Consider the following 24420-nt stretch of genomic DNA (forward strand, 5'->3'; position numbering starts at 1 on the left):
GTCAAAAACAAGCAGGAGGCCAATGGGAAATGTCCTAGGAACCCTAGCGTGGCCCGTGGCTCAGAAGGAATACGGTTTAGCCCTAAAATGGAATGGGGTTGACGTAGAGTTGAGCTGAAATGATACTGAGCACGAGAGAGGATGAAAGCTGGTACAAGTAAGTGAAGAGTCCTCATCCTTTAAAATACCAGGCCTTGCTGGAGTCTGATGGTTTAAGAGCAGTAACACAATTATGTTGACTAAACAGACGGAGGCAACACTGGGGGAAGAGCACACTTTTTCATGTCAACTGAATGCGTGCTCTTGGTAAAACATTTCACACACACAGTCTTAGCAGTAGAGGAAGCCCCATTGTGGTCTGTAAGGGGCACAGCAACTCCAGGACGGTGTGCACACCTTAGAGTGGCCAGCCATTTGAGGTCAAGAGGGCGATAGGTAGCCCAGGACAGTCAGGGTTCAGAAAGGAGGGATGGAGACACACCCCAGGGAGTGATGTCACTCGCTGTGGGGACTGCAGTCAGTGACATGAAGTAAAAGGCGCATGGCTTGTCAAATGGAAAAATGATATGTTCCACAAATCTTCACCTGATTCACGAGAAAAAAAAGTTAAAAACAAAGTAATTAAGAATGCCCTCTTGGAGAGAGAGAGAAGTCCTGGCGGTGTAGTGGTTACACCACCTATTTTTTTTTTCGTGGCTACGATCCTCATGGTTGGCAGTTCAAACCACGAGCAGCTCCACAGAGAGAGACCGGGCTTTCTACTGGCGTCAACAGTGACAGTCCGGGAAACCCACGTCAGCACTGGCTCGATGACAGTCCATTTTCTTATTGGAGTGAGAGACCACAGCGGATATTTTGGCACATATCTTTCTAGATCTCCCTCCGCCCCCTATAGTACTACTATACAGAAACTATTCATGAGTTTTTGGTTGTGAAGATGATGGAATTGTTTACCCAAAAGAATCATCATAGTGTATTCATGTGTTTTTCTTTTTCTTGCATGTAGTAGAATATCACTAGCATCCTTTCTTCCTTAAAAGGTGAGATCTCCCTTATGTTGGGTGTCCCATAGGGTCTAGGGCAGCAGTTCTCAACATGTGGGTCGTGGCCCCTTTGGGAGTCTAACAACCCTTTCACAGGGGTCACCGGATTCATCACAGTAGCAAAATGACCATGATGAAGTAGCAACAAAAATAATGTTATGGTTTGGGGTCACCACCACATGAGGAACTGCATGAAAGGGCCGCAGCGTGAGGGAGGTTGAGGACCACTGGTCTGGAGTGGTGGCAATGGCATCCGTATTTAACCAGTCTCTGATTACTGACGCGTTAGGTTCTTTCCAGTTTGCCATCAACATCACCGCCACACAGTTGGCCATACATCTTTCATTCCCTTCACTCGCGACGTAAAATGACTGTCCACAGATTGTTCGCGCCTCTCGTTGACTCGGGGGGTTGGGTAAACTCTTAGATAACCATCCCTGCATTTTAAGATCCTTTCTATTTCCCTCATTTTCTTTCCATCTTGCTTGTCCCACTGTACTTTCCTGTGCTCGTTATTGGACCTTCTTAGTGTAACCTCCCCTCTCCCCATCCCGCTTCTCCTCCGTGTCCGTCCCAGCTGGTAGAGCCCTGGTCGGAGCGCAGTTGGTTACACAGCTGTCGGGCAAAACGTGTCTCTGCGGTTTAGCTTTCAGAGACCTGCCTTCTTGCCTTACTTGGTTCATGGCTCAGTGACATATTGGAGTCCAGTTTGGGGGGTCCAGACCCCCACAGGCTGTTTAGCCCCCTGCCAGTAGTTAAGGCATTACCATTGGGGCAGGAGGAGTAAGAGCAGAGGTTGTTTGGAATTTTTAAAAATCGCCTCCCTGTGACAGCTGACAATGTGTTGGTCTCATCCCGCATGTTTCCGGAGCTTTCTTAGGAATAATGTAATAAGTAGAGCCTAAAGCATTCTCCGCCCCCCCCCCCCCCCGTTTTGATTTTGTAGCTTGCAGTGAGCTGCATACGCCATCGCTAGATCGAAAACCAAATAGTTTCGTAGCTGTGAGTGTCACCACCCCTCCTCAGGCCTTCTGGACGAAGCACGCGCAGACGGAGATCATTGAGGTGGGTGCCAGCGGGTTCGTCCCCTGGGAGGGAGCCGGGGACACTTGGGCTGTGCTATGTAGTCCCAGTGACATCCGTGTGACTGGCCGCTCTTTGCCCTGGGCTTCGGTCCATCAATACTTTTCCTGACCATGACTCGTCTGGGCGGCCTCTGTCAGCTGTTCCCTTCACAATGACTTGATCCGCTGATGGCAGGTTATTTTGGAGCATGGAGCTTATGAGGTTCATCGCCTCTTGATAGCGAAGACCTCCTCTTCCTTGTCACCTACACGTGGATGTCCCTCTCGGAGCTTGTGCTCATTAATCAAAGCGTGGGGAAGGACTGGCAGTGAATCAACCCCCTTAGCCAAACATACTTCTTTTTTAGCCTTAATCTTTACAGTCTTGGGAGTGTTAATTTTTTACATTGAAATATATATATATATATATATATATTCACCAAGGGAGTTGACACAGTCCTGCTAGATAATGGAAGTGTTATGTAAGCTCCTGGGCTGAGTGTAGGAATTGATGGGGTGAGACCTGCAAAGGTGGGAGGGGGGGTCCTGGTTTCTTTCTCATGCATGTGATTGTGAGCATCTTTGTGAATGGTCCGCACCCAGTCACAGTCACACACCTGCTCCTTCTCCCCCTCTTCCCCACCCATCTAGAAGATGGATGAGCCTCTCCATCTCTCGGAAATTTGCTTCCAAGTTCGAGTCCACCGATTGTTTTCTCAGCATTTTGTTGAGCCCTACCTACACCTAGAGCTACTGGACAGGATCCAGAATCATTCCTGCCCTCACTGAGTTCACCAACATGTGGGAGGCGGGGGTGGGGCGAGGGAGAACAGGGATGGATGTGGCCGCCCCGGAGCCAACAGGCTGTGGGATGTGTTGGAGAGCACCATGGGAACACAGGTGGTGGTATTTCGTCCCATTCCACAGTGGTGTTCTTGTGCAGTGGGGCTCAGGACTCTTGCATCTCACAAGCTCTCGGGGGACCCTGTGCCTTGGGACCATACATGGAAGAGCAAGGTCCTGTTGGACATGACGTCTGAGTGGGTTCGGGAGGACAGTCAGGTTCACAGGTAGACTTGATGAAAAAGGGCTGCCTGGAAGGCCTTCCCATATTCACGTAACAGTGAACCTGTAGACTTAGCTTGTGAGATGGATTGGTCTGCCATGTCTGGGTCTGTAATCTGCAGACTCAAAAGTGTCAGGCTCCCCTCGCCTCTCTGGAAAGGTGGTTTTGGGTTGCTCAAAGCCATCTAAGCTACCATTGCCATTTGTGTGTGGCCAAGTGGCCCAGTGCTCACGTCTGATTCAGGGAAAGCGGCTGCGCTCGATGCTGGTGATTTTCTAATGCCCCTGCATTTTGTTTTCCTGCTCTAGGGAACCAACAACCCTATCTTCCTAAGCAGTATTGCCTTCTTCCAGGACTCTCTTATCAATCAGATGACACAAATCAAGCTCTCCGTGTACGATGTCAAAGATAGATCTCAGGGAACAGTTAAGTAGCATGTTATTAGTTGGTGGAACTTTCTTTTCCTTTTCATAAACTTACATAATTGTGTGAGTGAGAGGTGAGCATGGTTGACTTCGGTTCTGGCTCTCAAATTGGGTAACGTTAAATGTATTTGGGAATGTCTTTCTGAGCATCTGGGTTGGACTAATAATACAAGGGTCTGATGCTTGGTGGGAGCCAGCCCGCCAGGCTCCCCTGGGACGTGGTCCTGGGACAGGAAGCAAAGTGAAACCCCGAACCCTCCTGTTCTCTGCCGTCTCTTCCCCAGATGTATTTACTTGGCTCTGGAACCTTCATTGTCAAGGATCTGCTCCAGGACAAGCATCACAGGTTGCATTTAACACTAAGGTTAGTATTCCATTGATTTGACCGGATCTCAAATTCCAAGGTCAAGGAACAGATGGGCAAGGGTCCTAACAAAGACACAAAATATCCTGTGGGTACCCAGAGGCCATTCTCAGGAGTGGGTGGTCCGTTGAGGCCTGTGGGAATGGAAATGGCTGGCCCGCTGTGGGAGGACACCTGTGCAGGAAAATGCCGGTACCTGTAGGACAAGAACAAAGCACGGGCCTCTTCTCTGTGCTTTTGCAGTAGGATTTGCCCCTCCCCCCCAGCAGAGCTTTCTGCTTTTGTTTCTCCATTGCTCTGTCTCAGGGCCTAGCACATACCAGCTGCTCAGTGAACAGCTGTTGAAGAGATAGATGAACGGCTGTGGCACCCCCCATTGTGTCCCCGAATGGGAGGGGGAACACGTCAAGCCAGCAATCTTTCCCAAGTTCATTGTAGTGGCAGTTCCGATCACCATCCTGATTGGCGTTCTAGCCTCAAGATGGTTTAAACTTGGAACCCTCTGTCATGTGTGGGGGCAGGGGGGATATAATCTAATACCACAAAGAAAATGTTGATGTAGAAGAGTAATTCCCTGCTCGCCATTGAGGGCCAAAGCTACAGCAGTGGCCTTGTGAGGGTGCTGCTGACTGATCAGGGGTAGGGGGAGAGCCCTGCGGCCCTCCTTACTGTGTGTGCAGAATGGGTCCCATATATGATGGGGTGGGGCGGGCAGCATGGACCCATTAGCCATTTGGGGTGAATATCCGGGTTTGTTACAATGTCATATACCAGAGTGAATTCCTCTGGATTGGAGCAGAGTGTAAGGAATGGGCATCGTTCCTTTTTAAAGGGAGCCAAAGTTGACTGCCCAGAAAATCACGGCACAGGAAAGGACATTTCCTAAACGGGGACCTGGGCTCGGACCGGCGCACTCCTGTTGGAGCCCCTGCGATCTTTGGCTTTCCCCCAAAGAGACGCTGAGTGGGAAGCTACAGGTGTCCCCAGCTCCCCAAGGTGATTCTTAAGTGTGCAGGAGACTCATCTAGGGAGTGCGGGAAACCGCATGCTGATTCCGTAACTGGTGTGGAGAGGGAAATTCTCTGCAAGAGACTGAACCAGAAGGAACTGGTTTGAAGGCCTTCTCCCCGGAAGGAACCCCTGGGCGGTCTCAGTTTACTCTGGGGTCCAGGCCTACCCTTTGGGATCCTCAGAGCCTGGGGGCGGGAGGGGTCCCAGGCCAGGATAGGTAACACCCAGCTCTAATTTAGAGAGGCTTCCTTCCTCATCAGTCTCTGGGGTGTGGGGAGGCCCAGGGCCCAGGGCAGCTCTGGAGCAAGCTCCGCCTCCCCTGGGGAGCCAGGTGTTCTCAGGTGTGTGTTCCCCTCAAGACACAGCCCCTCCGCGTGCTCCCCTGCAGCCTGGGTGTCAGCGAGGCCTGGGCGACCGACTGACCATATGGCTGGGTGGGTGCTCCCGGGCCCCTTGATGCCCCAGGATGACCGAATCCAGTCATGAAGCTGCTCCTCATAGCCCCTGCTCATTGCAGGTCTGCAGAGAGTGACCGCGTGGGTAACATCACCGTGATAGGCTGGCAGATGGATGAGAAGTCTGATCAGCGGGCCCCCGTGACCCGGTCTGTGGACACCGTCAACGGGCGGGTGAGCACTCCGCCTTTCTCCCTGCTGTAGAGTGAGAGGCCGGCTACATGCCTGAGCCCGGGGGCTGCTGGGTGCAGCCCCAGCAGCATGTTCTGGTTCTCTCCAGCACACCTCCAAGTGTAAAGACTGCTGCTTCCTCCGGATGGGGGTGCCCACCTTGAGGGGCAGTGCCCAGGAGCCAGAGTGAGTGGGTGAGAGACACCCAGAGGCACGGTGGTCAGCTCTGGGGCAGTGCCCTACGGGGGTCTGCGATCATGGACATGAAAATGATCATATTTTGTTCATGTTGCACTGGAAGCAGTCGGGCTTCCCCCTTCCTGCCTCTCGGTGGTACACCTTGGAGCACCAAAGCCCAAGGTGAAGTTATGAGCGGGTGAAAAAGATGCACTTTCAGACAAAGTAACCGTAGGGGATACTGTCTGTATCTGCCGGGAGGTGAATTCAGGCAGCTGATGACTGGGTAAGCATGTCATGGTTGATACTGATTCGAAGAGTTCTTTTAGGATGTCTGGCATCGTGGTTACGCGTTGAACTGCTAATCGCAAAGTCAGCAGTTCAAAACCACCAGCTACACTTGGGGAGAAAGACAGGGCTTTCTACTCCCGCAAAGAGTTACAGTCTTGGGAACTCACAGGGGCAGTTCTACCCTGTCCCGTAGGGTCACTGAGTCGACATCGACTCAGTGGCAGTGAGTTAGAGTTCATTTTTTTAACGATGTATTTGGGAATCCTGGTGCTATACTAGATTTTTATGTGCGGGGCTGCTGATCACCAGGCCAGAAGTTTGAACCCCGCAGGCACTCTGAGGGAGAAAGAAAGATGGGGCTCTCTGCTCGTGTAGACGCACACCCTTGGGGTGGAAGCCACAGGGCACTGTGGCCTGCAGGGTCAGTCCGGGCTGGAATGGGCTCGATGTCCGGGGTTGGGTTGTTGGAATGTGTTCAGGCCACCCTTCTGCCTGCTGCTCTGGGGCTGCTTGAGCCTCACAGGAGCCTCGTGTTTTTCTTACACGCTTTTAGATGGTCCTGCCTGTTGATGAAAGCTTGACCGAGTCCCTCGGGATCCGATCCAAGTATGCTTCCTTGCGAAAAGACGCTTTGCTGAAGTCGGGTAAGCATCTTCGTCTGCTGGGGCTCATGCCATTCGGCGGTGTGTGCCCAGGAGGCCAGGCGGGGACTTACAGCCAGGCGCAGGCTGTGCATTGCTCCTGCGCCAGCTCTCCGTGATGCTCAGGGCAGGTCCTGTGTGCTCTTCTTTCCACATCGGCCTTCCCTCGTCCACCCCGGGAGCCTGAAGGACAGAAAGAAGCTAGCCAGGGGGGTTGCCAGGCTGTAATCTGCCCAGGACTCGTAGGACCTTGACAGGACAAAGGGGGACGGCTCCTTGGTTTCCATATGGGAGCAGACAGCCTCCTCTCTCTCCCACGGGGCAGCGGTGGGTTGAACCTCCAACCTTTCCGTTGGTAGGCCAGTGCACCACGCAGGTTGGCCCGGCTGTTTGGGGCTTCGTGATCCATCCAGGAGGAGCCCTGGTGGCCCCGTGGTTCTGAGTTGGCTGCCAAGCCCAAGGTCAGCGGTCGGACACCCCCAGCCAGCGCCCAAGGGGAGAGGCGTGGCTTTCTGTTCTCATCAAGCACTGCCTTCTGGGAGACTCACAGGGGCAGTTCTGCCCCGTCTTGTGGGGGCAGTGAGTGAGAGCGAGTCTTTAGAGGCTCAGGGCTTCCTCCTGGGGAGCCGCTGGCCGGGTTTGAACTGCCGGTTTGTTTTGCTTAGCAGCAGGGTACTTGACCATCATGCCACTAAGGTTTCTTGGGGCCCCACTCTGCTTCTTGGGCTATGGTTTGGTGGCCTGGGGCCAGGATATGGCAGGGAGAAACATTTTCCGGGTAGGTCCCCTGTGGTGGGTTTTGGGTGTCTAAGTTTTGATTTCCTTTAACTGAATGGTAAGAAGACTGGTGGGTGTCCATGTGATTTGCAGGCGAGGTGGGAGTGGGTGAGCCTGGGAGGCGATTGTCCAGCCGGCTCCCCCAGCACAACCACTGTCCCTTCTGCAGTGTTCGGCGGAGCCATCTGCCGCATGTACCGGTTCCCGACCACTGACGGCAACCACCTGCGGATCCTGGAGCAGATGGCGGAGAGCGTGCTCTCCCTGCACGTGCCCCGGCAGTTTGTGAAGCTCCTGCTGGAAGAAGACGCCGCCAGGTGAGGCCCCCACATGCTCCCCGCCACGCTTTGGGGCCCCTGCCCTCCTTGAAGGCTCAGAGATGTGCTGGGCAAACCCAGCCGCCACCACTTGCCAGCCCTGGGCCCTGGCTGTGTGCGCTGCAGGAGGGGTACGCAAGCCGGCCCCTCCCTGCCTCATTTCTGCCTCCTCTTTGACATGTTAGAAGTTGTGGGCATTCCCCAGGCTGGGCCACTGCACTGTCTCACCACCTCCGGGGGCGCCACATATCCTGACTCATGGCACCCCAGAGGTACAGGGCAGAACAGCCCCCGTGGGTGTCTGACACTACAGCTCATGCCTGGGGTAGAAAGCCTCCTCTTTCTTCCGTGGAGAAGACTGGTGGTTTCGAACCTGCTGACGCTGCGGATCGCAGCCCAACACTATAACCCAATCCCCCCACCCGGCTTTCTCCACAGTGCTGAGGGTTCCGAAGACTGCGTGTGGTTTGTGAGGGCCTGGCGCCCTTGTGGAGCGTAGCCGGAAGGCCCCCCACATCTCTGCTCTCAGAACGTGTTTCTTTTGCTTCGGAGCCAGGAAGAAGGCCTGGCGGAGAGGGGCGGGGGTGGGTGGGTGTCAGCTGCTGCTGCAGGTTGCCCTGCCCTAGGCAGGCTGACATTGCTGCTCCTCGTGGTGGGGCACATTCCATGATCAGTGCACTCGGAGGGAAGTGTGAAGGGAAGGATACCTCCAGGATCCTGCTGTCTTCAGACAGCTGTTTTGCTGAACTTTTCGTCTTAAAATATTGCAAGAACAATGCAGCGTGCCCCCGCGCAGACCCGTTACCTGTATCCACCAGTTGCTCAGCCTTGGGTGCTCCGTTGCACCTGCCAGCGTGCTGTGTCGTTGGTTTAAGGCTTGGAAGTTCCCGCTCAGCTTTGTCCACACCTGGCTATGCAGCGGGGCTTCAGAAAGTTGAAGGGGAAGAGGCGTAAGGAGGTCACGGGACTTTCCCATAGGCCTTTTGTGAAGCCCCCCTCTGTTTACGTAGCTCCCGGCTGCCTTGAAGCCCACTTCTGACTGACGCGTGTCGGAGTAGAACTAACTGGGCCCCTCAGGCTAGCACCTCAGCGCCCACCCCACAGTGGGCACCGCTGGGGCCCCGTAGACTGAAGCTAAGCAGGTGTCCATCCTGCTGCCCTCCTCTGAGTGGGGGTGTGGGGGGAGCAGGCAGCCTTCACCTCATGCAAATGAGAGGAGCCCCTGGCAGCTCCCAGGGGAGAGGGGAGGTGAGCAGGACCTGGGTCCTGAATCAGCCCCATCCTGAGTCAGCTCTGCTTGGCGTGGCAGAGCCTTTGCCCTGTGGCCGCTCCCCCTTGTGTTCCCTGCACATGTGACAATGAGAAGGGGCCCCACACCCTCTTCCTTGGTCCCTTCTACCTCTCTTATAACCTTTTCCTCCAAGAGCTGGGGCCTCCTGCTCACTGGCTGCCCTGCTAGCTGGCACTGTAGTCTAGCTCGGTCTTCCCTGCACCAGCCATGCCCCATGGGCCTTCTAGCCTCCTGGTTAGGACCCACAGCCTGATATGTGTGTGTGTGTATGTCTTGCTTTTAGAGTGTGTGAACTGGAGGAACTGGGCGAGCTGTCCCCTTGCTGGGAGAGCCTCCGGCGCCAGATCGTCACCCAGTACCAGACCATTATCCTCACGTACCAGGAGAACCTGACCGACCTCCACCAGTACAAAGGTGGGCACTGTCTCATCCCTGCGCTCCCATTCCCAGGTCGCTGCGGTCCCCCCACTGGCAATATCAGTAATGTCGCGTGCAGCTGTGACCTGCACTCAACTCTAGATTGTATCTTAGAGGAAGGACAGCCAGAATGCTTCTCCAAAGCAAGCGTGGGCAGAACGCGACGCCGCTGGGTCCCGAGCCACCCCGCGGCTGTTGTTAGGTTTGAGCCATCCCGTCGATCCAGCTGAGTGTTAGCTGCCCCTCTGCCTTCCCGAGCGTGAAGCTCTTTTACAGTGACTTCCTCTCCCGACCGCATGGCCGAAGCCCGTGAGATGAAGCCCACGCTTGCTTCGGAGAAGCATTCTGGCTGTCCTTCCTCTAAGATAGTGCCTCTCGGCACTACCAGGAGCAGCCAGGATGAGAAGGCTAGATCTGTGAGCACAGCCCCAAACCGGGCTTCCTCCGGGCCGTCTCCCAGGATAGCCGCTGTGGGTGAGCACGGAGAAGCCCCGCTCACGGGGAGGGCGGCGGCTGGCGCTGTGTGTTCACCACGGTAGAAGAACAGTGGGAGACCAGGCTGCTTCCTTCCCTTGAGACCACGCCGCCGTCTACACTCGGCAGTACTGGTACCAACACACACTCAGGACTCACAAAGAGAAATTCAGCTGCAGACACCTCCCCTTTTCTCCTTGGAGACGCAGGCCAGGGTGCTCTCGGGTTACCTGGAGCAGGTGATTCCTAACTGGGTCCCTTTGGCTTGCAAGTGGAATGATCTGAGGGGGTGGGGTGGGGGTTCATTACTTTATTGCATGCGTCAGCAGTCCAACTAGGTATCTGGCTGTAGAGTCTTCTCTCCTCCCTCTCTCTAGCAAGGGATTTTTGGGGTGTAGGAAACTCGCCAGCCTTTCCTGCAGTTTTGACACTGAACATGGACCTGAAGGAGCCAAGTATAGGAAGAATGACAAGACGGTGCTCCCCTGGGCTTGATTTGAATCCGAAGAATGAGCCTCAGATAAAATAGCATCATTTGCCCAAAGACACTGGAGGACTTGCCTCTGCTGGATAGTGGATGCCCAGCAATTCGGAGACCGACAGCCTAGAGTTTTTTAGAGTCGAGCTGCTCCGCATTCCTCCTTGGGAATCCTGTTTGCTGCTTTCGCAAGGGCCGGGAGTCTGCTTCTCACAGGCGCTCTGGGTGCGGCGCCCTGCCTTGGGACCATACTCCCAAGTGTCAGGCTCTGGAGAACAATCTCCTGTCCAAAAAGCAAAGCAAACAACGTCCGATCGCGTTTCACATCCTGTACCTTCCTCTCCATTCTTGCATTATGTGAGCCCAATGTTGTAGTCATGGTGTCGATCCACCCACCCACCAAGGATCTTCCTCTTTTTCGTCCGTTCTCTCATTGACCAAGCTGGAAGGCACGTCTCCCCCTGGCGATGCGCCCAGGGTATGGGAGATGAAGTGCTCACACCACCTAGGGAGCATTCTGAGTGTTCTTCTGAGACGCCTGGCAGCCCGTGGGGCACTCAGTATTCCTTGCCACCACCACGACTCAGACACCCGTTTTCTCCTGTCTTCTTCATCCTCGGCCCGCTGTCCCCTGCGCATGAGGGGTTGGAAATGCCCTGGCTGTGCTAGGTGCCCTTCCTCCTTCCTCTAGGGGGACCTCTTTAGGTTTATTTTATTGTCCACGCTTTGAAGAGGTCTTTTGGCAGCACATTTCCCAGTGTCGTATGTCATTTGATTTCCAAGAGCATCACATTCATCATGAGGGGCACCAATGTCACGGTGAGGATTCGTGTGGATGGTGCCCCCCTAAGCAGGCGTGTCACCCACCTTTGGCAGGTGGTTACACATTTTCCTCCAATCCGAATGCTGCGCTCTTCATGTAGTCCCACTTCTTGGATGATTGGAACAGCGAACAGATGGAAGGATTCAATCCTGATACATACTTGTCCTGATTGGAGACCACACAGTATTCCTTTGTCCTGTTCAGAAGACTGCCTCGCTCCCTGTACAGGTCCTACGTGAGCCCCGTGGGTTACACGAAGGCATTGCTCTGTGGGATTCCCATGAAAACCAGAGCAACACTATGGTTGACATTGTGAAGAATGGGAATTCCAGGGCACTCGCTGTGTCCCTGGAACCAGCGGGGGCAAACACAGGAAGCACATGGGAGTATGGCAGAATCAGTGCTGTCTAGCATGTGTACATCCCGGGCAACCTGGCGCCAAGAGCAGCTCTTTTCCCTGGTTCTCAGCATTGAGATGTGCCACTCTGGTCGAGTCGGCTTTGTCTGCATTGGCTGATGGCCATCTGCACAGCTGGAAAAGGGGGCTTCTGGCAGGGACCCGTTGGCATTTCATAGGGTGCCGACATCACAGGGCATGGATGACACCACGCCTCTGTGTCGGAGCTCTCTGCCGGATCCGAGCTGAGGCATGCAAGGGAGGGCGGGAACCATCGCCATCATGTGCCAAGGCCCATTCTTTGCTTTACCTGAGAGTCCCAAGCCAGGCTCCGGGCCAGCAAGCTGCCCACCTTTGAGGATTTTGACACCCCCCCCCCCCGCACCACCATCTGGCAATGGGATGTCGTGGACAGCTCAGGATTCTCTGACCACTGCCCGCCCAGCTCTGTTCACCACCCCCTTGGAAATGTCTTCTCTCTTGCCGCCTCGTGTCTGCAGAGTGTGCCTTGACGGCCTTTTCCCCGTGTTCCATTTCTTAGGTCCCTCATTCAAAGCCAGCAGTTTGAAAGCAGACAAAAAGTTAGAATTTGTTCCCACAAACTTGCACATCCAAAGGATGAGAGTTCAAGACGATGGAGGATCAGGTAAAGCCGTTTCTTTGCTCTCTTTCTGAATCCACATCTGGCTCTACTCTGACTGGGTCGTTGATCTCAAGCAGCAGGCCAGTGGGGCTAAGAGAAGGGTGAGAGGATGCAGATCCCACCTTCTCTCCCCTCCCCCCACCCGCTTCCCTTTATCTTTCTGTCACAGGCAGATGTCCAGTAAGGAGGTTGTGTAGATTTTCACAGCACTGGTGGCTCTAGCATAGTGGATTGTTTGGTGGGCAGCTAACCACAGGGTTGGCAGTTCAAAACCATTAGCCACTCAGAGGGAGATAGAAGAGGCTCTCTAGGGCTACAGTTACAGTCTCAGAAACTTCTAGAGGCAGTTCTACTCTGCCCTGGAGGGTTGCTTTGAATTGGAAATGTCTCCCTGTCAGAGAGTTTGGTTTGGTATGTGGGTTATTCCACAGGATAGCGGTTCAAACCCACCATTTGCTCAGTGGGAAAACGATGAGGCTCTCTGCTCCCGTAAAGATTTTCAGCTCCAGAAACCCGGGGGACAGGTCTACTTTGCCCTCTCGGAGGGTAGCTAGGAGTTGGGAGCGACTCTTAGCTCTTGCCGGCTCTACCTGCAGACCTACAGAACTCCCTCTTTGCTGGGTTGTTGGTGCTGGGCCCCAGCAAGCTCTTGGGCAGCCCGCCCTGTGGAGTTAGTTCAGGAATCCTGGAGCTGCTTGTGAAAGGGCTGCTGGGGCAGGCACCTAGACGTGCGTGCATATATCCCTGTAGCCGGCTCGTCCACAGGCCTGAGCCCAGAGTAATGGAGGAGAGCTTTCTGTCATTCAGATCAGAACTACGACATCGTCACCATCGGAGCCCCAGCGGCACACTGCCAAGGGTTTAAGTCAGGAGGCCTTCGCAAAAAGCTGCACAAATTTGAAGAGACCAAGAAACAGTAAGTAGCCCGAGTGGGGGTTGGGGGTCGTGGCCTCTGCACAGCTGTCTGATGCTTCCCAGAGTTTTTGTTTTAAAAAAAGAAAATCAAACTATGGCCGTGTCAACACCCAGCCACTCCAGTCTGCTTTGGCCTGGTGGGAAGAGCTGTGCCGCTGTGTGTGTGTGTGTGTGTGTGCGCTCAGTGTGTGTGTGTGTGTGCTCAGTGTGTGTGTGAGAGAGAGAGAGAGAGAGTGCACGCACGCGAGAGGGAGAGAGAGAGAGTGAGAGAGCTCAGTGCAGGGCAGGGCAGGAAAAGGTACCTGAGAACGGGGCAATGCCACAGGCAATGCTGGGTGGTGAGGTGCAGCCAGGTGCACAGTGCTTTGGGGGGAGCAAGGGCTAAGAGCGAGAGGCAGCCTCACTGCCCACCTGCTCTGAGCTGGAAAGCAGACCCCAGCTGGATCCAGGAGGCCAATAAAGCTCAGGTGCTGTGCCCCATCCATGGGGCGATGGGGTCGAGTGCCAGGCTGGGTGGGAGCAGCTGAGGGGAAGAGAGCTCCTGGTACAGGGCGTATCGGAGGTGTGGGGAGCCTGCAGCAGGCTGGCCCGGGACTCCAGAGCAAGGCTGGTCAGGAGGAGGAAGGCCAGTCACCAGGGCAGCGCAGGACTAAGATGCTCAGAGAGTCTGCTGGCCAAAATCATCCCACCACATGTGCCAAGGACACTGCCTTCACAAGGCCTGCCTCGGATGTACTGGTCCCAGGGGTCCCAGGAAAATACTGTCCCCCAACTGCCCTGCCCAGCCAGAATGCGTGTGTGTGTGTGTGTGTGTGCAGTGCCCTTGCACGTGATGTGTGAGAAGTGTGAGTGTGATCTGAAGGTGGTGTGTAGACCATGCTCCCCTGGGGCCCCGAGGGGAGGGAGAAAGCTCCTTAATTTCTGTGCAGTCAGTGAAGGGTGGGGCTACCCGGTTGTCTCTGTGCCTGTCCCTAGAGGGTCGGGCACACTGAAACTTGATTAATCTTCATATTACAAAAAAGACATCAGAATATCAGTCTGTGCATTTAGCAGAATGCCTCGTTAATGTTTAAATTTCATTTTGCTGACAATGGCACCAAGTCACTCACAGATAATGGCTCGCACCATTCAAAGCCTCCCTTAACACGGGTGCCAATTGCCCACAAGCAGCACATATGCTTAGCTGGGGGTCCCTTTAATCATCCCTGTAGCTGGGAGTCCAGAGCATAATCTTCAGTCTCTTGACACATTATTTTTAAAACAAACTTACTTGGCTTCCCCTTTTATGATTGTCTGTTTCCGTTGCGTTTGGTGCTGGCTCACAAACTGCTCATCTTTCCTTCTGGTTCTTCTCTGTAGCAGTTTTGAGGAGAGTTGGTGAGTTTTCTGTCTGTGGAGAGAGTGTCTGTGGTGTCCTTGCTTGCCTGCCCGCAAAGGCTGCTGGGCCCCCTTCCCCTGGCAGTGCTGCCTCCACGGTGCCCAGGCGGGCGGCTCCTGCTCACACGCCTGGTAGGCGACCCTGCCCTCCCACCTGCAATGCTCTTTGATGGTGACTAGCTCCTCGCCAGCCGCTGTCCTACAAGCAGGCCGCCTGTGATGCTGCGCTCCGTTAGAGGACCGGAGGAGTGCGGCCCAGGTGCGGGGCCTGCCAGGCGGCCCTTTGGCACCGCTGGGAATTCCTTTCCACCTTCCTTGAAAAGAATCCTGGGGCTTTTCATTTCTCACATCTCAGAGTCACTTCTTGGATGACGTCAGCTCACACTTGGAGGACACGTGCTCCTTTAGGCAGATTTTTAAAAATCATTAAAAGATGATTTTATGGGCGCCACAGCTCTGAACACAATCCATACGTCAGTGGTATAGCGCAGATGCGCACATAGGTTGCCGTGATTACTTTCTAGACATGACTTTCTCGTGAGCCCTTGGTAGCAGCTCCTCTTTTATGCAGGTTTTTAGACCAGTGTTACTGGGGTCAACTGTACCCCTGGAGGGCAAACCAAGGATTAATGTAATGGTGTGCTGTTGGTTTTGTTTGTTTTTTTACTCCCAGCAAAGAATCAGATGGCAGCCTGGGGGTCCCCACTATTGCCCCAGCTTTCCCTAGCCTGACCCAAAGCGCTCGCCCAGGTCCAGAACCCAGGGATCTGCATAAAGCCTGGGGACAGGCACTGGAAGGACCCCTGGCTCCCCAGAACTGCTGTTGCCTTGTTCCCCATGCAGCTGGGAGGTGTCTGGCCTCTGGGGCGCATCCGAGGTGGAGCGGTCCTGAGGAGGCAGCCCCTCCCTGAAGACAGAGACCCATTCACCCAGAGGGAACCCTTCCCCCAGGGGAGGGAGATGGCTGTCTGGGAAGAGTGGCAGCTGCCCCTGATGCCATGATTGGGAAGCCTACAGCTGCTTCTATGGCTGGGACCTGGACAGGCTCCCTGCTGTCCTCCTCTTCTCTCCTGGCACCCATAGAAGGGCTCTCTGGCAGGACTTGGACAGTACAGAGGAGATACTTCTAGAGGCCACAGGGCAATGGGCAGTGGGACAGGAAGAGCTAAAGGCCCAGCTGTCCCCAAGCTCTCTGCCTTGGTAACTGCCAGCCCAGATGTTGTTGGCTGACTTTTCTAGGAAGTTCTTAGAAATCAACCTTCATCAGGCCCCCTCTTCAGTGACCCCTTGAACTTCCCTAGCCCAGGCTGGCCTTTGTTACTCTCCCCAACAGACAGACAGACCTGGGACAGATGGGGGAGGGTTATGTCATTCCCACCTGGAGGACCTGAGGGCTTCCTCGTCCCAGTCCTGTGCCGGACCAGTTCCTCTTCTGTCAGCCACTGCAGGCGCAGTGCTGCTTCACCCAGCAGCCCCCAGCCCTTCCAGGCTGCGACCTGCCAGCTCCACCCCTCAGCCCACATGCTCCCAGCTCTCATGGGGTCTGGGCGGGGGGCCGAATGCAGGTCCGTGGACTGTACACAAGACATCACCTACCCTGCGGAGCTGCTGGGCACACAAGACAGTGTGTGGTACCAAGAGGCTCTCTTCCCTCGAGTTGAGCCTTCCTGGGACTGTCTTGCTGAGAAGCAGCAAGGTGTCTGTACCCACCCACTTGCCCCGCCTCCCTCCTGTGGTCACCCCGTTTTCAGAACAAGGTAGTGGAGCACACTGCTTGTGTTCATCACTATCCCTGAGCCCCCATCTCTGAAATGTCCTTCTCGCTCCTCCCACGTACTTCACCTGCCAGATGCCCCCAATGATGATCTTCAGAACACGGCCTGTGATGTGCAGGTGACAGGGAAGTGACCTGTAAAACATTCGATTGTGACATCGCCTATTGCAGACAAACCCAGTTGCCTGCCTGAACTGGCTGCTATTCATTGGAAAGGCGATTGCAGGTTGGAACGTCGCCGGGTGTGCGCCGTGCCGGGAGAGGACTCTCCACACCGTGCGGGCTTACTGGCTGGCTGCTGCATGGGCTTCTGGCAGACCCATTGTTTTCTATTGTGCGTTGTGCTGCTTGTCCCTCTTGGGTGTTTTGGTTTTCTGTGTTTGCATGTTTGCCCCACAGTCTGAGAAGGGCAGGGGCAGGCACAGGGGTGGTCCCCTGGTTAACCCTCCTCTGAGTTACCTTGGGGAAAAAAAACAGTGGGAAAGGTCCTTAATCCTGAGTGTGGTGACCCTCTGGCAGCTCTGGTGGAACCAGAGAGAATGGGGTCAGAGGCGCCATCTGCCTTTCACCTTCTCCCTTGTCACCTCGGCTCACAGGATAACTCTCCATGGGGACCGGTCATTCCTCCGACCCAGAGTTAACAAGCTCACACCGTAGGGAGAAATGTCCGTATCGTCGGCTTATCCTTCTTCCTACTCTGATTGGCACCTTAACCATAAGTAGCCATCTTGAACTGATTTGGGATCTGATGCTAAGAAGCATGTTGTTTCCATCTCTGTCAAGTCAGGCCAGCGTGGCTGCCAAGGGCCGCTCAGCAGGAGTGCTCAGCAGGAGCCCAGAGGCTCTACTTTGTGGCTGGGCCCGAGCTCCGGACTCAGGTCCTGGGCACACGTGCTGCCTGGCGCTGACGGGAAGGAGGAAGGCCAGTGTGTCCCAGCCGTCAGTGTTGGAGTCTCTCCATTGATTGGGCCCTTTGTCCACCTCCCCTTCATCTCATGAAGGGGAGAAGACCTGGGGCAGGGGAGGAGGCACCAGAAGCCCATTTTTCTGGGCACATGATAGAGTCAGACATGTGGAGGACACAGCCAGTGTCCTGACTGGCCCGATGACAAACCAGAGCTACTTTTTGATGAAATCCAAGAATAATGTGTCCCCAAAGATGTCCTCTTATCCACCAGCAATCACGGTACCCAGGAAGCTGAACGTCAGTGTCTGTCATGGGAGTGGGGTGGGAGAATGCCGTGAGCCATTGACTCAGTGGGATGCCTTAGAGTCTGTTCTGATCCCTTCTAGTACATCAACCATCTGCCAGTCCATCGTCTACATACCGCAGGATATCATCCGAGCGAAGGAGATTATCGCCCAGATCAACACCCTGAAAACCCAAGTTAGTTACTATGCAGAGCGGCTCTCGAGGGCCGCGAAGGACAGGTCCGCCACTGGCCTCGAGAGGACCCTTGCCATTTTGGCAGATAAGGTAGGAAGGGCCACCCTGCTCTGTGGTGGGGTGGCAGGGACTCCCTTGGACTATGGAAGCTACTGGATGCCCCTGGCAGCCCTGGCTAGTGTGCTGACAGTTGTCCTCACAGAGGGTAGACATTGACATGACCTTGAAAATCGAGCTTCCGGGATGCTCCATGTTTTGCCTTGATCTCAGAGCTGCATGGGCACAGGCCAAGGACAGGGCCTGAGACTCAGGCCTCTCAGCCACGGCCACGTACAAGTCCATAGGGGACAGTTTGTGAGATTCTTTCACACCCAAAGCATGGCCATCAAGTGGATTCTGATGTCTGTGACAGCTCTGTTCTGTAGGGTTTCTGAGACCAACTCTGTGGGAGTAGAGAGCCTCATCTTCCTCTACCAGAGAGACTGGTGGGTTTGAACCATCAACCTTTGGGTTAGCAGCCCAGCTTATAACTCAGGACCCCACCAGGCTCTTGCCTCTTCCATGTAGTTCTTTGGAATCATCTACTCAGCAGATTTCTGGAGGCATTTCGGTTGTGCTTGGAATGTGAAAGCATACACCCACGCAGACTCTAACAGAAACACCAGATAGGAACCACATAATTTTGTTGACGTTTATATCATCAGTAAACGAGCTTCCAAGAGCCCTCCTGGCGCAGTGGCTAAGGAAAAGGCCAGAGGTTCAACCCCACCAGTGGCTCTCCGAGGGAAGGAACTGGAAATAGATTCCCAGAAGCCATCGAGTGGATGCTGACTCGTGGTAACTCCCCCTGTGTGTGTCCAAGACCACCTAAACTGGTTATGGGAGTAGAAAGCTCCATCTTTCTCCTGCAGAGCAGCTGATGGATTTGAGCTACCATCCTTGTGGTTCGCAGCCCCACTCATAAGCACTACTCCATCATGGCTCCATAGAACCCCTGATGCATACCGAATCTTCCTGAAACTGAAATGATGCACCAGGAACCTAGGGACTTGGAGTCCAGGGCTTTAGGTATGAGATGCCAAAGTGCAAATAGACGAAAGGGAGGTCTGAGGACCGCCCAGGAAGTTGCCAAAGCTGGGAATTAGCAGGGTCTCTTCAGGTCCATCCCCTAGTAATAGCAGGGCCAGAGCGCGTCTGGGCACAAGAAGTCAGAGAAGGTGTCGTGCCCCCACATTGTTCTGTGCACCTCTGTCTTCATGGTGGAGATTTTTTTCCTGTTATCTGATTTTTTTTGTGTGTGAAAATATATCCGGCAAAGCATATCAATTCAGTTAATTCCTACACATGCAATTTAGTAGCGTAGATTGCCTTTTCAAGTTGTACAACCATTCTATTCTTTTCCAAATCTCCCTGCCTCCGTCAGCGTAAGTCCACTGCCCTCAAACGCGCCGCTCACTCTCAGCTGCTCTTGCCTGTTTGATCGCATCCAGCTATTTTTCAAAGGAGCTGAGCACCGAGGTAGATGTGGTTCACTCATGAAGCCAAGCAAGCCTTTGTTTGGTTTCAAGCGATACTGTATGTTTAAGGTTTAACGATGATCTTAGGGTAGAAAGTCTGAACGCTATGAGAATCTGGCGTTGTTTCACATTTTACCCCCTTTTGATGATCAAACCTTTAGTAGTGGTAAGTAGGTCCTCTGGTCTCATGGCACCTATTCACGGAGGCACGTAGCCACGCCTTCTATCTCCTCCACTGACTGCAGACCCTCCTGACGCTGCTGCTCCAGATGAGTGGAGTTGGCGGGGAATTCTTGCCAAGATTGAGTTTGAGGCCACCATGTGGTACTGTGCCTTCACCCTTAGACATGCTGGGTGATGCTGTCTTCAGCCGCTCTCCCCTATGGGGAGGGTTGGAAGGAGGAGTGCCGGGTGCTAGGCCGGACCCCTTCTCTAGGTGAGGGCAGGCCTGGCCTGCCCTGGGGGGATCAGTGGCCCTGGTCTCTGTGCGCCTGCAGACTCGGCAGCTGGTGACGGTCTGTGACTGCAAGCTGTTGGCCAGCTCCATCCATGGGCTAAACGCCGCGCGACCCGACTACATCGCCTCCAAAGCCTCCCCCAGTGCAACCGAGGAGGAGCAGGTGATGCTCAGGAACGACCAGGACACACTCATGGCCAGGTGGACGGGGAGAAACAGCCGGTCTTCTCTGCAGGTGGACTGGCACGAGGAGGAGTGGGTGAGTCTGCTGCCCAGGAGCCCCTCCTACTGATGGGCTCAGAATCTCCTTTGTGAACAGTCCTTCCCAGCCGGCCCCTGCTGAGGAGGGAGCCTGCATCCTCAAGCCTTAGTGTCTGCATCTCAGACAGGGTCTAAAGGAGGTGAATTTCCCCCCTTGGAGCCCTGGCCCAGCAGAGGGCCTCTCTTTTCCCTGGCACCTAGGCCTCATGAGCTCCTGGCTACTTGAGTGGCCGAGTTTTTCCTGCTTGCTCCGTTCGCTGGCTTGCTGTGTGTTTTGGGAGCTCTTCCCAGAGATGAGTGAGCTCAGGAGCTGGGGTGGGGCAGGCAGGAGGCTTCTGGGGAGGCCCCGAGAGCAGACTGGGCTCAGTCACACACCTTGTTTCGGTCTTTTGTTGGCAATACCGTTGAGAAGCATAAGCTGATAGTCAGTGGCCTCCCGGCTGTGTGTCTGCCTCGTACTCCCTGTGCCCCCTTCTCTTCTCTCCCCCCGCCCCCCATGATGAATGGTTTCCATTCCCTTCCATCGAAAAGAGGCCTTCCTCCTCTGTAATGCCCACAGGAGAGCTACAGTGCAGGGAGGGAGCTTGGGCTGAGGCTGGCCCCATGCCCTGCTGCCCTTACTGCCCACATTGGGAGGGACAAGGCGGCCCTGGTGGCAGCTGCTACAGGCATCTCCCAAACTTGGAGAACAGCGACCAGAGGACATTGATTCTGCTCTTGAAAAGTGCATACTGCTTGCTCTGAGGGGGTGGATAGCCAGGGAAACCCCATGTGGCAGGGCGTGGTGGGGCGCACTGAAGGCGGTGGCCGGAACAGGGTGGAGGTGGCCGGTGTGTGCTGGCATGTGGCTGACACACCCGGGCCCTCTCGGTTGGAAGGAGAAGGTGTGGCTGAACGTGGACAAGAGCCTGGAGTGCATCATCCAGCGGGTGGACCGGCTGCTGCAGAAGGAGCGCCTGCAGGGCGAGGGCTGCGAGGACGTCTTCCTCTGCGCCGCCGCCGGCAGCTGCCCCAGCAAGAAAGGTAACCGGCATAGCCAGGCCTACTGGATCCGACCGGAGGACCCCTTCTGCGATGCCCCCTCATCATCATGCCCCTCCGCCGCATGCCACCCTCACCTGATCACACGTGCGTATGCATTCATGCTTTCAACCCGCACCTCCACCCCGCGCTGCGCCCATTCTGTCCGTCTGTCCTCTGACTGTGAACTCCTCTCCAGTGGCAGGCTCCCCGGGGGGCTGTCAGGCAGGGAAAGGGGTCTTAGTGCAACCAGCAGCAGGCACGAGGGCAGAGATCCAGCTGTCTTTCCACACGATCGGGCCCATGTGTGGGTCTGAGCTGGGTGCTCCTGTGCCCGCCATTGCCACCACCACCACCGCAGGAAGGGTAGCACTGCCCACCTTCTCAGGCTTTTTAGCCCGAGCTGAGCTCCTGAGAGAGGCGCGGATGCAGATGGTTTTCCACAGACTGTTCACATGGACGGGTGTTCAGGGACCCAGCGGGAGAGGTGCCAGCAGGCCCGCTGACTTGTTGAAAGGCAGGTGGTTAATTGACTGAGTGAAGCGCGGTGTATCACACCTGGGGAGAGCGCAGTCAGCTGGCAGAATCTCATCTCGACACCTCCTCCAAGGCGCTGAGTTAGGTCCTTGTGTCCGGCACCTCATCCAGGAGCACCATGTGGACACAGGCTTCAGAAGCACGGCACTGTGACCCCCAGCCTTGACACTAGGAACACACTTCCACAGCAAGCAGATCCCTGGTCCCTGTAACTCAGGGGCCTCTTGTCCCCTCTTGAGAGCCGAGAGGATGACAGATCAGGCGGCTGAGACATGGCCAACCCGTGTCTGGGGAGTTTTCAGTTGCAGTGTGGCCCTATTGGGTCAGTGTGAAGTTGCTAAATGCCAGGACTGTGGTTCAAACCCGCCAGGTGCTCTTCGGGAGAAGCTGCGTGTCCCTAGAAAGATGTGCAGCTTCAGAAACCCTATGAAGGGTTGCCATGAATTGGGAACTTGGTGTAGTGGTTCTGCGTTGGGTTGCTAACTGCGAGGCCGACAGTTAGAAACCACCAACTGCTCCTTGGGATAAAGACAAGGCTTTCTACTCCCATAAACAGTTGTAGTCTCAGAAACTCACAGGGGCAGCTCTACCTGGTCCCATCAGGATGCTATGAGTTGGCATCGATTCGATGGCAGTTTGTTTTTTTTTTAATGAATCAGGATAGGCTTGATGGCAGTGAGAGTTTTTATAAACTTTAGTAAAGAAGGCCCAGGTGTGCCTTATGTTTCTCTGGCCAAGCAGCTGTTGGGTTTGAACTGCTGACCTTGTGTGGTTAGTTTTCTGCTTACCCACTGGTACCACTACGGTCCCTTGAGAGGAAACCAAGTCCAGGAGTGCCAAGGGCAGGGTTCATACTGAAAAGATTTCAGTCCTGAACTGGGTGAGTTTCATTCAAGGTGGGCTCCTTTATGTAAGAGCCTCTTGATGAATCCTTTCTCTGCTTATCAGATGCCATCCACCTTTCTAGCCTGGCGGTGTAGTGGTTATACATTAGACTGCTAATTGCAAGGTCAGCAGTTCAGAGCTACCAGGTGGTCCACAGGAGACAGAGGGGGCTTTCTACTCCCATAAAGAGTTCCAGTCTTGGAAACCCCCAGGGTAGCTCCACTCTGCCCTGTAGGGTCGCTGTGAGTCGGCAGCGACTCAGTAGCAGTAGGCTTGGTTCTTTGGACCCGCCACTGGGACCCTTGGTTCAACGTCTCTCAGCTCCCGCGCCGGGGCTGGTAGCCTGGCTTCCTGGAGCTCTGTTGTCTCTCTTTAGGACGCATTTCTTTGTGTGCTCATGTTTCTTCTCAAATGTCTGTCAAACTCATTACTCATTTCTCCCTGGTGTTGTCTGCTTTGTAATTTTCAAACTCCTTCTGAAGACACAAAATGAGTTATTGACTGGATGTTCTCAAATGCAGGTGGTAGTCTGTTTAACCGGACATGTGTGTCTGTAACGTGCACGCCACGTGTGAAAGCCCATCCTGTGGCATCTGTGTGTATAAATGCATGTGTCCAGTTATTGACATGAGTGTTTCCTCCTGCTGTGGAGGGCCTGATGCGTACATGCGTGTGCCGTAAGAATCCGCCGCGCTGTCGTGGTTCATGGGCCTGTCAAGTGGACAGGTGGGAGGGTCTCGTTCCGCTGGCCAGTACGCTGAAGAGAACTGTATGAAACCATATGCCAGACACTACGGGAGCTCCAGGAGGTCTTCCGTGTAAACATCCATAGCGTAGCTGAGGCGCTGCCCGTCCCCGGTGAGATCCCGAGGATCCGAAAGAAGCAGACTTGTGTTGGCCAGTCCCTTGATCTCACATGCCAGAGCCTGCCTGGGCTGTGACTCCTGCAACTGTTTCATGCTGCTGCAGATGTTGCTTTGGCTTAGCGAGTAGGTTGTGTTCATACCAACATACGTATTTTATGCAAGCAAATTGTGCCCCAGCACTCGTGACGTAGTGGTTAGGTATTGGACTGCTGTCCACAGGTCAGCAGTTCAAAACCACCATCGGCTCCGTGGGAGAAAGACAAGGCTTTCTCCTCCCATAAAAAGTTACAGCCTCAGAGTTCCCCCTTTTCAGCTCACCTTCACCGGAACCGATAGGGGCTCTACTGCAAGTGGGTGCACACAGGGCCAGAGCCGACAGGTCCCTGCCAGCTGGAACCCCAGAGGTCCCTGCGGCCTCCCTGCCCTCCCTCCCCGATTCTCCATAAGTGGGTCCCCACCTCGCCCACAGCACCATTCCCCTCTCAGGACTTGAGCGCTTCATGGCCTTCTTTACACACATGCTCACTTGGAATTGATAGCTGCGCCCCAGCTTCCTGGACACCGGGCTGCATGTCTGCCGAGAAAGTCTATCAGGGTCACCAGATTTCAGGGAGCCCTGAGTTCTAAGAAGCTGCAGTCATTGTTCCAGGGGCCCCAGAGGAGACCACCTCACTCTCCTTTGGAAAGAGCCACGTATCATTTCACCCTTTAATCCCTGATGCCCACAGGAAGAGCTCCACCCTAGCTCCTGGGATTACCATGGAAGCTCATGGACGCTGGCTTCTAGACCATTGTCCTCATTCACAGACTCAGAATCTAGAGGGAGAGGTTATGGCTTGGGAGGTTGGGGTGCAAAACTCTGCATGTCTTTCCAGGCCCAGGGTGGTTCTGATGAGCTGGACAGATAGCTAAGAATCACTGCCCTGCGCCACTCCACCCCACACTGGGCTGCTTTCTACTTGGCTGTCGGTCTCACCAGATTTTGGGCAGATCACAGGGCTTGAAGTCTTTAACTGACAGACTTTATCTAAAATATTCTACCCTCGTTACCAGTTTAAGAAGCCCTTTCTATGGATGATTACAGGGAAAGGGTTCCCTC

General features: G+C 54.7%; 1 protein-coding gene across 9 annotated transcripts in view; it reads left to right on the top strand.

Annotated features, from left to right (window-relative positions):
• Positions 1–24420, top strand: part of INPP4A (inositol polyphosphate-4-phosphatase type I A) — a 133787-nt gene that overhangs the window by 85187 nt on the left and 24180 nt on the right. For 3 of the 9 annotated variants that reach the window (XM_075563198.1, XM_075563199.1, XM_075563196.1), the window contains 13 exons: positions 1990–2108; positions 3482–3598; positions 3883–3962; positions 5491–5602; positions 6621–6711; positions 7655–7802; positions 9377–9507; positions 12224–12328; positions 13133–13241; positions 14600–14617; positions 17685–17868; positions 19793–20011; positions 20892–21141. In XM_075563198.1, coding sequence (XP_075419313.1) covers positions 1990–2108; positions 3482–3598; positions 3883–3962; positions 5491–5602; positions 6621–6711; positions 7655–7802; positions 9377–9507; positions 12224–12328; positions 13133–13241; positions 14600–14617; positions 17685–17868; positions 19793–20011; positions 20892–21141 — 1683 coding nt within the window. The remainder of the gene's footprint in view (positions 1–1989; positions 2109–3481; positions 3599–3882; positions 3963–5490; positions 5603–6620; positions 6712–7654; positions 7803–9376; positions 9508–12223; positions 12329–13132; positions 13242–14599; positions 14618–17684; positions 17869–19792; positions 20012–20891; positions 21142–24420) is intronic. The other 6 variants (XM_075563202.1, XM_075563204.1, XM_075563200.1 and 3 more) reach the window with 3 other exon arrangements.

The sequence above is a fragment of the Tenrec ecaudatus genome, chromosome 11, assembly GCF_050624435.1.
Source record: "Tenrec ecaudatus isolate mTenEca1 chromosome 11, mTenEca1.hap1, whole genome shotgun sequence".
In the NCBI taxonomy this organism is placed as follows: Eukaryota; Metazoa; Chordata; class Mammalia; order Afrosoricida; family Tenrecidae; genus Tenrec; species Tenrec ecaudatus.